Source organism: Haliotis rufescens, unplaced genomic scaffold, assembly GCF_023055435.1.
Source record: "Haliotis rufescens isolate VD_foot unplaced genomic scaffold, xgHalRufe1.0.p SCAF_9, whole genome shotgun sequence".
NCBI lineage: Eukaryota > Metazoa > Mollusca > Gastropoda > Lepetellida > Haliotidae > Haliotis > Haliotis rufescens.
The window spans coordinates 910966-923018 of NW_025964383.1; the positions used below are offsets into that span (position 1 = coordinate 910966).

Consider the following 12053-nt stretch of genomic DNA (forward strand, 5'->3'; position numbering starts at 1 on the left):
TCAATAACCATATATGTGCTTGTAGACCTCTGCGACTTAAAACCCTCTCCACAAATTAAAATAGTTGGATTGGGCCGAAATATGTTTGAATTATTATCTTTTTTCGTTTTGTCGCTGTGTGTACATCTGACTACACTTCGTAACGTAATGACAGGACAGACCGACTGTCAACAACGTCTGACCGTGGCCGTGACGTCTCATAGACTAGGGTTAGAGTAGCTTCTCCAGGAAAACTCGCAATGTTTCGGTAATGTTTGTGAGAGAGGGAAAGCGATTTTGAAGCACAGAATTCAAGAATGACATTATATGATAAAGAGGTTATCACGCTTGTGTGTTTGGGGATGGTAAATATCCTGTATTAGGAATAAACACTATGTATTTGGCTCGCCAAGGCTCGCTAAATATAATGTTTATTCCTAATGCAGGATATTTACCATCTCCAAACACACTCGCGTGATAACCACTATATATATGATATTTAACTGAAATTTATTATCCAAACTGGCTCCCACAGGAGCATTATCAACCGGGTTTCAAATATGACCTGGAAGCAAAATTTAAACACGGGCTACCGATGGTGGCAGGTATTATATAGGAATATACACAACAATAAGCTGGAGTTACCATTGGTCAAGAGAACAGCGGTGACGATGGCAGCGACGACGCCAGCGACAATAAGGATGACCAAGATGCAGATTACAATGTAACCAGTGCGGGGTGTAGAGCGTGATGGTGCTTCTGACGTGGCCTCACTGTATGACCCCTGCATGCTGGGGTCAACGTCGATGTCCTTGGACGTGTAGCGGGTTGTGTGCTGAAATTAGACAGATGATCTTTATTTCCCCCGACATTTCAAGGTCATATGGTTGATTAGAATGTTAAGAGAAAAAAACATTAAACAGGGTACCACTGCACAAAGGTATTTTCACGAGAAAAGACTACATGCCAGAATATAAACACCCACATATCTCCCTAGAGGCAGTGTAGGATTGTTGCTTAATTCATTTACTTTACACGCCATATGTATATGATGGACCCTGGGACACAGGTTAGTGAAGACATCCTTGCCATATCAATGCAACTCCTACAAGATCAATCAATAGCTTCACGGCATGGATCATTGCTCAGACTGTCAATCGTTAGTTAACCTGTCCTATTATCAGATAAAGACATCTGTGAAATAGGTGCAAACATTTAGTATACCTCGACGGCGGCGTAAAACAGCATTCTCACTCTTAAACTGCTCTGTACATATTTTTGTTTAATTTTGGTAGATATGTTTTTCTGAATATGGAAGGGGTTTTGCCGCTTTTATTTGTACATCGATAAGTCCACACCGACTTTTATGTTATAAATACCTCCGTAAACGCAAACACATATTGAAGTCAATTCTATCAATAAGTACATCAGCAATAATAACTTCATAGACTGCCCATAGTCACAGAGACATTGTAGAGAACAGTACGATATCAATGACATGGTTCAGAGCAATAATGCCACACAAGCCCCGCCCATTTTATTATCCGACAATAGAAAAACAGAAGAAAATTAGTGATCGTGGCCTAAATCTTTTTTCGGTCTAAAGAGATATAAGCAAGCAAAAGTCGCTAGCTTATTCTTAAGAAACGTCACCTGTCAGCTCACTGACGAACCGTGACTACAGACGCCTCTTTCAGCTCTTCACTCTTCAAAGATGTTGAAAATAGTACTTAGCATGAAATTATTCCACCAATAACCTTGACCCCGGCAGTCATATATCTGAGTGTAGAACCAGGAAGTGTGTAAAGGATTTATTCTTCTCCGCTGCGTCAGTGTCAGAATGACAAGCATCCACAAACCACCTTGCGTGGAAACATTAATGCAAGCCTTGAAATTTCTATCGCATACTTGACACGCGTGGCACCCTTATAAAGTCTCATATTCAAGATAGTAAAGATCCATACGCTGCACACCCGTATGCTAGCCCCGAGTAGACTATTGGTGGTCGTGATGGAACATAGGGGGTACCTGGAGTCGGTAGGACTATGGTTATCCGCCCAAGTGAAATAAAAAGCAGTAAGAGAAGAGAATTAGGCACCCGTCACTGCTTGCAAATTAACTGCAACCAAGTAAACGTTTGAAGCGAAACGTCGCAACGTTGTGCAAGTAAACATATTTTCTCTTCTGTTGAAGTGAGGCAATAGTATTGTTTCTACTGAAACGGCAATGGCGGAATGATATCGCTTCCAGTGAAATCTATATACGAGGCATTCTCTTTAAATTAGCACATTTTGCTTCGATTTGATACTTGTCTCCGTGGAAACTGCTCAATCCAAATGTGGGTAAGGGAATAAATTGATGAACTGCAGTGAAAATATCCCTTTCTCAGAAAACTCATTTTTTTCACACTGAAGTATGTAATAAAAAAAATTAAGCATTTGTTTAAAAGTAACAAACTAACTCACCTGTGTTTAATACCAGGCCGCGGCAGACCAAAGTACGTTAAAAGATTATACAACGTTGCATACATGTTGAGAGTGTGAAATTTACATTCACAGTCGAACTGCTCATCCATCAGAATCTTAGTGAATTTGTGCCCGCCTCCTAGGTCTAGTGGTAGAGCGTCCGCCCGGAGAGCGAAAGTACCGGGGTTCGATCCCCGACCGCGTCATACCCTGTCTGGCGCTCGGCATTGAGGTGTAAAAAACAAGGACTGGTAGGCTCGGGGTCAGCATACTGTGTCTGAGTGCTGTATTCATGTTAAACTGCGGCATGGCATCTCAGTGTGCTGGCACCATTAAAATATGCATCAGTCCGGACTAGTACAAGCAACCCCAAAAATTGATTTACATTATTATAATTATTCGAATCTGTTGCTTTTAACAATAGAAACGTGGACTGATTTAACAATTTCCATATTGACTGAGTCACTAGATGGAGAGTTGAATAAAACGTTTTCAGGTTATATCCATGGGTGTAAAAAAAAATCCTTATTGTTTCTAATATTTGCAGAGTTTCTGCATGTAAATCGAAGCTGTAAAGCACGATAACCACATTTGCTGTCTGAACTGTTGGATACATGTCGATTGAACTGATGAGCCTTTCATTCATTGTAGCCGAGCCTGGGGTGACAATGCAAAATTTGACAGAATCCAGATCCAAAGCTTATATTTTTATTTGAAGTGCTGATTAAAGTGTTATAATCTCTTAATGAGCAGGCGTTAATATAGTCAAGGGGAAGAGCGTTCCACAGTTTAATCGTTGTAGAAAGATACGACTTTACATACCTTTGGGAACCTTCATTTAGTTGTTTATAAACTTGAACTGGTGCAATACCGGTATTTATTTTATTAAAGGTTTTCAGTTTGAAACGATTTCTTCTTTTGAGATTTGAATAATTTGTTTTTGACTGGTGCCACGAACCGCAGCGTTATTGGAGCGCCGCGAGGCTGTTTTGCTTGCACGATATCGTTTCAAGAATGAGTGAGTGAGTAGGTGCGTTGGGTTTAACGCCGCTTTTAACAGTTTTCCAGTTATATCGCGGCGTGTCAGCTTAATGTGAGAGGAAAACCCGAAGTTATGCAGGTGCAGATGCATAAACATAATCGGGGCGAACCGGGACTGGAACCCACAATCATGGGATTCTGGCGTGCCCAAGGGACACAGCTTTGTACAGCGAATCGCTGCGCCTTTGACGACTGGGCCACCCGTACCCCCTCGTTTCAAGAGGCCAGGTAATGCTAAGTATGCGCCAAAGTCCTTCACCCCTAATACTGTTGGATCTGATGTGAAGTGATGTGTTAATGACATGTTAATAGAAATCACTTTCAACATATCATATTGCTTCAACAACGAGCCTGTTATTCTTAGCTTTAATGTCATGACCGCTTTAAACACATTTCCTCGTTTGTATAAGCATAACACCATTGGTATTCATGTGTGTAGCTTATATGAAACCTGATCAAGCAACTTTCATATTAAATCGCAAAACTCAGTTCACTGTTTTCTTCGCTGTATGTAGATTAAAAGTATATGTGTATGTTTTGCCTGTTGCTTCACTAGCTATTCATCTCGCCAATAAAATCTGAGTTTCTTACATGTATGCAAGGTTAAGTTTTATTGAGTGTTTATCCATTTTCAATGTTCTGGTCAATACAATGGTCTGGTTTATACAAGGAGATGTTAAAGCCCAGGTCGTCCCCTGCCGCCACCATCATGGGACACATCATGCAGTCACACAATATCCAGGTTATCATTGTGTCAGTCTGTGCTGGGTATTATACGTCGGTATTTCATATTTGTCCACGACCTGATATAACTGGAATACTGTTGAAAGTGGCATTAAATCCAACTCACTCGCTCATATTTATCGTTACGGTCTGTTGTATGTGAAAAGTGAAAAGAGTTCGATTTATCAACGCTTTAACCTGTATTCCAGTGGGCATCGTATCTGTCTGTTGTAAAAGATGATCGGTATATTGCGGCTTTGAACGATATTCCAGTTATGTGACATCGTGTCTTCCTATTGTGAAAGAAGGTTCGGTATATCGCGGCTTTGAACGGCATTCCAGTTACACGACAGCATGTCTGCCTATTGTGAAAGGAGTTGGGTACAACCCGGATTTGAACGGTATTGCATTTATATGACATCGTGTTTGCCTTTTGTGAAAGGTGTTCGGAATATCGCGGCTTTGAACGGCATTCCAGTAACATGACAGCATGTCTGCCTATTGTGAAAGGAGTTCGGTTTATACGGATATTGAATATGTTACAGATCATGAGTAACATTAGCAATATGTTCCAGATGAAGGGGCATATACATCAGAAACATGTTCCAGATGAAAGGGCATATACATTAGAAACATGTTCCAGATGAAGGGGTATATACATCAGAAACAAGTTCCAGATGAAAGGGCATATACATTAGAAACATGTTCCAGATGAAGGGGCATATACATTAGAAACATGTTCCAGATGAAGGGGCATATACATTAGAAACATGTTCCAGATGAAGGGGTATATACATCAGAAACATGTTCCAGATGAAGGGGCATATACATTAGAAACATGTTCCAGATGAAAGGACATATTCATCAGAAACATGTTCTAGATGAAGAGGCATATACATTAGAAACATGTTCCAGATGAAGGGGTAAATACATTAGAAACATGTTCCAGATGAAAGGGCATATACATCAGAAACATGTTCCAGATGAAGGGGTATATACATTAGAAACATAATCCAGATGAAGGGGTATATACATTAGAAACACGTTCTTGATGAAGTGGTATATACATTAGAAACATGTTCCAGATGAAGGGGTATATCCATTAGAAACATGTTCCAGATGAAGGGGTATATACATTAGAAACATGTTCCAGATGAAGGGGCATATACATTAGAAAAATGTTCCAGATGAAGGGGTATATACATCAGAAACATGTTCCAGATGAAGGGGCATATACATTAGAAACATGTTCCAGATGAAGGGGTATATACATTAGAAACATGTTCCAGATGAAAGGGCATATACATTAGAAACATGTTCCAGATGAAGGGGCATATACATTAGAAACATGTTCCAGATGAAGGGGTATATACATTAGAAACATGTTCCAGATGAAAGGGCATATACATTAGAAACATGTTCCAGATGAAGGGGCATATACATTAGAAACATGTTCCAGATGAAGGGGCATATACATTAGAAACATGTTCCAGATGAAGGGGTATATACATCAGAAACATGTTCCAGATGAAGGGGCATATACATTAGAAACATGTTCCAGATGAAAGGACATATTCATCAGAAACATGTTCTAGATGAAGAGGCATATACATTAGAAACATTTTCCAGATGAAGGGGTAAATACATTAGAAACATGTTCCAGATGAAAGGGCATATACATCAGAAACATGTTCCAGATGAAGGGGTATATACATTAGAAACATAATCCAGATGAAGGGGTATATACATTAGAAACATGTTCTTGATGAAGTGGTATATACATCAGAAACATGTTCCAGATGAAGGGGTATATACATTAGAAACATGTTCCAGATGAAGGGGTCTATACATTAGAAACATGTTCCAGATGAAGGGGCATATACATTAGAAAAATGTTCCAGATGAAGGGGTATATACATCAGAAACATGTTCCAGATGAAGGGGCATATACATTAGAAACATGTTCCAGATGAAGGGGTATATACATTAGAAACATGTTCCAGATGAAAGGGCATATACATCAGAAACATGTTCCAGATGAAGGGGTATATACATCAGAAACATGTTCCAGATGAAGGGGTATATACATCAGAAACATGTTCCAGATGAAGGGGCATATACATTAGAAACATGGTCCAGATGAAGGGGCATATACATTAGAAACATGTTCCAGATGAAGGGGTATATACATTTGAAACATGTTCCAGATGAAGTGGTATATACATCAGAAACATGTTCTAGGGAATGGGCGTACATGTATACACAAAAGAAATATGAGAGACGTCGAACAATAGATATTTAAAGTCATTGACTTACCCCATTAAACACATAATCGGTAGAAGGAAACCAGTGCTGCCAACTGAAATGCAAAGATGAAGCACATATTGTGACTATTGTATCGTTTTGCACTATACAATATAAAGATATTCAACCAGAAATGTATAAAAAGTAGAAATAGATCTTTACAAGTTTGACAAATGAATTTTCATATTTTTCTACAAATTAAACATAGTTAGCTGAAAGTGTAACGTACCTTGTATAGTAGGCGTCCATGGAATCTTTCCGAGAGGGCTTCCTACGTCCATCCATTGTGAAGGTATTCAGTCAACAAGTGTCTTGTGATAGGTAAGGCGGCCACTGTAACTCTAGAAGCAAGTGCGTGACATGTGCTCTCGGACCAGGAAGTTGTGTAATGCTGAAATGGAGATATTCCATACAGGAGACAGTGAGCGTCTAACAGTTACACACAGACTCTTTAAACCATTCAAATTATTGTGCATCATCATGCATGCGAATATTTGTTTTCCCTCAAGGTGCATAGTATTTCTCATGAGACACTATATGGTATAGTATCCTCTACTGAAGTACGTAAAACCATGCGGATCGTGTGTGGTGGCGAGGTGACTTCCTGCTTAACAGGCTGCGTGCATTTTCAGATTGGCAGAGTCCCAATCACTCATGCCGTTGTGACTAACCATGCTCGTTAATATACAGGATATGCTTAAACAAAAATGAAAGATTGCACCGAGCAATCTACAAACATGACACCCAAGTTATATCTTCGGCTCCAATGAGTATGTATGTTTTAGTTTAAATATATAGTTGTTTTATGAAAATGAGTTATCTCAACTGAGAACGTCATCTCCCATAGGCTTACATGTATGCTTATTTACAACTAATACATAAACTGACAGAAAGGAAAGAAGAGAAGCAGACAGACATATGTACATTTACATTTCTCACTCAAACCATTTTGTTTTCTTATATATGTATGTACATTCTAAACATCTTTTTGTTCATATGATCTGGTAAAGCTACATTGTCAACTAGCATCAAGTCAATATCAACATCACGAGTAGCTTTCATTATTAACAAAAGCCAGTGCATCAATTCGTTTCTAGCTAATTTAAAAAAAAATGGACATTCAATAAAAAAATTATATGGCAAAGAATATGTTTCCAGGGGAGGGGGTATATGCTAAAGAATGTGTTACCTGGGGAGGGGATATGTGCTGAAGAATATGTTTACAGGGAAGGGGGTATATGCTGAAGAATATGTTTACAGGGGAGGGGATATAGACTGAAGAATATGTTTCCAGGGAAGGGGGTATATGCTGAAGAATATGTTTGTAGGGGAGGGAATATACGCTGTAGAATATGTTTCCAGAGGAGGGGGTATATGCTGAAGAATATGTTTACAGGGAAGGGGGTATATGCTGAAGAATATGTTTACAGGGGAGGGGGTATATGCTGAAGGATATGTTTACAGGGGATATAGACTGAAGAATGTGTTACCAGGGAAGGGGGTACAGACCGAAGAATATGTTTCCAGGGAAGGGAATACAGACGGAAGAATATGTTTCCAGGAAAGGGGGTACAGACTGAAGAATATGTTTCCAGGGAAGGGGATACAGACTGAAGAATGTGTTTCCAGGGAAGGGGATACAGACCGAAGAATGTGTTTCCAGGGAAGGGGGTACAGACTGAAGAATGTGTTTCCAGGAAAGGGGGTACAGACTGAAGAATGTGTTTCCAGGGAAGTGGTATAGATGAACTCAACCTTGTAGAAGTGACAGCGGCTAACTGAGATAGCCAACAGCCCTCCCCTTATGAAGTTCTTGAGAGTAGAATAGGTGTCTCTTGGGGACATTTAATTGATTAGTAAATCACGTTACATGCGATTCGAACATGATACCGTCACCCAGATTGAATTGTTGTTGAAATACTTTTGAAGATTTAACTCAAACTTCGTCATATAAATAAAATTCTAACAGGACATTTCATCTTTTGTTCAAAACATATGACAACAGCTAGAAAATATATCCTGTGTATCTTGATCTTCTTTTCATAAGCTATTCTAAACAGTTTATCTAAGGAATATATACAGCCACTTCGTAGCTTCGTACTTCATCTTTTATTATTAGTATAACTAACATGGGGAGAGTTTATGAAGTAACCAGTAGTATGTTAAATACGAGTTATCACCGTCACATTGCAAACCATAGGCAATACCTGTCATTGTACGATTCCCACTATAACATGAGTGTGGGTTTATGATTCACTTTAAAATTATGATGATACCATGTCTCCACGAAGTCGGAATTCTGAGGAAACAGATCAGCAGGGAGGGGACCAAAAGTGGTGCCCATGGGGATGCCTTTTTCTTCTGAAGGTAGAGATATAACTATATTTATGGTCACCACGTTGAGTAACAGATACCCTACGGATCAAGGAGTGATGTTTTTTCCTAAGTTTTATCGTTTGGCGTACAAAGTTGAAAAATCACATGTTTTGTCATAATGGAACTTAGTTTTCTGAGAATGCAAAACATCAAGAAAATTCTTTGAGCTTTTGAGAATCCACTCGATATTAATTCCTCTTGTCTCAAATACGTTCTGTGAACATAAAGAAAGTCCTCCTATGATTGTATTTAGGATTATCGTTAATCTTTGAGACAGGGATTTGGTGGTACATATATATCAGCAATATATCTCTCTTTGTGCCGATTGATATGGATCTTTATAATCCAGTACAAAAGATGTAAAGACACCTCAGAATTGAGAGTCGAATCAAACGGTGATAATGATGCGTCGTTTGGCAAATCTTTTCCTCAGTTAACATATTAGGTTTATATGCGGAATTATTTATGTGTTCCAAGTTCTTTGATCAAACAACTAAGGAAGAACTGCTAACATATAATGGTTATATCATACTCTCTTGTCGATACTGTGGGCTCTTACTGTTTGTTGTTGGAGTTGTTGGATTTCCTTCAACGACAGAAAGAAGAGTACAGCCTTGTTACTGTGTGCAGTCCTTATGGTTCCTGAAGGGGCAACACATCTTCCAAATCAATTGTATCATTTGGTCGTCTTCAACCCATTGCCGTTGACATTTCGATGGTCGTTGGCATTTTATCTGTACATCCATATGACATCAAACAACAATCGAATCTAATTATTTTCTCGGGAAATCCTTTAGGTCGACTGCATTTAATGATTGAATATGTTCTCTATTATCATAACGTTCATGCAAAGGATGTAGTGATTACCTTGATTGGACAATTATAATTTCTTCTTGTGTACATAAAATCGAAAAAATGGTTAACAATAACCTATTTAATGTATATGAACAGAATAGTAATAATAATTATGACGATAGTCTATATACATGAATATAGAACTCTTGCTACACCAGCAAGAAAAGCACGTTTCCGGGTCTTCAAATTAATGAAGCATTTTCCGAATATGTATTTAGAAACGGATGTTACTATATTTGATTTGAGAATTGCACCGATTTTGTATTACGGTTGTGAAGTTTGGAGAATCACTTATAGAAAATCTACTGAAAAGGTACAACGTATATCTTTAAAAAGATTTCTTAAAATAAATACATATTGTTCCACAAATGTAGTTCTGGGAGATGTTGGCAGGCATTATTTGTGTGCGCCACTATTTTGCTAAATGTATACGCTATTGGTGTGGAATATTCGTATGTACCAAAAAAGGTATCCCCATGTTTGGTACACTATGCTTAAAACACATGATGATTAGGATGGTATAAAGTGGGTTTCATAAGTTAGAACTATGTTGTTGTAGACCCGCTTTGCCTATGTCTAGATTACCCAGGATTGTGGCCATATGAAACAGTTTGTGTCTATGTCTAAAACTGGTATAAGAAAATTGGTAATTCATCATTTCTGTCTCATCGTATTTCCTATTCATGCTTCGTCCATAATTGTACCTTACATCACCTTCATTAGAAAATATTTGGCACATATTCTAACCAAATATCGCAGTATTCTTCTCATAACTTAAAAGTACAAAAATGAGTTGTAGCAAAGTATATTAATACGTCTACACTGTGATTATATGGTTATCGATGAGTACCATTTTCTTCTGGTTTGCCCTCATTTTACAGAGAGTAGAGATAAGTTTATCCCCAATTATTACCACAACTACCCTTCCCACTAAAAACTTACTGAATGATGTCGTCAACAAAAACACACATATTGAAATGAATTGCCTCGTACTTAAAAAGAAACCTGTATCAATGGAAATGTGTACTTTATGACAAAAATGTATTTCAACGTTTTCTACATACTGTAAAAAATGGTTATATATTGTAATCTTGGCCATGTGGCCTCCAATACTGAAATAAAAGAGTAAGAGAAAGATATGCATGGCATTAAGCTGATCAATATCTGACGGTGTACTCTGTAAACCTCTTACCAAGGCAGACCAGAGTTATCGGGTGACGTTCAATGTGTATTAGAATAAAACAAAGGAAAATCATCTGTCCAAAACTCGTTTGCTTTCGAACTGCTGAAGACCCTTAGGAGTTCACCTTCAGCCCAATACGAAGCAGAGAGTTGTATACTTCTGAATCATGTTCACAGTTAGTGTTGCCTTTAATTTAATTTATGCAACTTTGTAACACTTATATATTGTTGTCACTCATTGAGGCACAAACACAGGTGGGTATGTCAGAATCGTACACAGCGTACAGGGCAACACAATGACGTGATAATACTACCCAGGCGGTCTCTGTCTCATATCAACTGACTCCTACAGAAAATAATTCATTCAGCCTTGGTGCTTTCAGTGCTATTCAGTGCACCTTTTTGTTATTCACGAATGAGGAATGTTCTGTATTACTTGTTGTAAGCGGGTTCTTCACGACTTTTGGTGGCCAAATATACTAGATCATTTTCCTTTAGAAATTATGCCAGTATATCACAAGACATATGTCCATGGGTATATAAAAAGACACGTACCTGTTTAAGTGACGTATTGTCCCTTGCTATGTCTGTATAACTAGTCTTGTTGTGTATGCATATAGTAGTTGACTACGCCTCTCGAGGGGGACGCTCTATCTGTCAGTAATCTGATCGGTTCTCTTTCTGCAGGCTGTTCTATCAACTGGAACGATATGCTGTTTTACTACTGTTACAAAGCTCTAACTAGTGATTAGGAGAGTTCGTATGTACATCGTGTCTCTGCTATTCTGTAGATGCCGAGCTTGAATGTCTAGCCTGTCTGAATTAAATGTACACATAAGTGTGTGTATGGTTTACACCGCTTTTAGCAATATTCCAGCAATATCACGGCGGGGGACACCAGAAATGGGCTTCACACATTGTACCCATGTCGGGAATCGAACCCGGGTCTTCGGCGTGACATGCGAAAGCTTTAACCACCAGGCTACCCGACCGCCCCTAAATATACACATGAATACAAACATAAATATATCAACATGCATATATGTTGAGTGTTAGTCGGTCACTCTCACGATGTGGTTTTCGGTATGCTCGTCAAATGAGTGTATAATGATATTTGTCTTTGATAAA

The 12053-nt window shown here is 38.6% G+C and overlaps 1 protein-coding gene and 1 pseudogene across 4 annotated transcripts in view; both read right to left on the reverse strand.

Moving 5' to 3' along the window:
* LOC124152651 (uncharacterized threonine-rich GPI-anchored glycoprotein PJ4664.02-like) overlaps positions 1–11609 on the reverse strand; it is a 36852-nt gene extending 25243 nt beyond the window's left edge. For all 4 annotated transcript variants that reach the window (XM_048391157.1, XM_048391156.1, XM_048391155.1 and 1 more), the window contains exons 1-4: positions 11481–11609; positions 6742–6903; positions 6525–6567; positions 625–814 (exon numbers count right to left, since the gene is read on the reverse strand). In XM_048391157.1, coding sequence (XP_048247114.1) covers positions 625–814; positions 6525–6567; positions 6742–6797 — 289 coding nt within the window. In that variant the 5' untranslated portion in view covers positions 6798–6903; positions 11481–11609. The remainder of the gene's footprint in view (positions 1–624; positions 815–6524; positions 6568–6741; positions 6904–11480) is intronic.
* Positions 1–12053, reverse strand: part of LOC124152618 — a 75640-nt pseudogene that overhangs the window by 49349 nt on the left and 14238 nt on the right.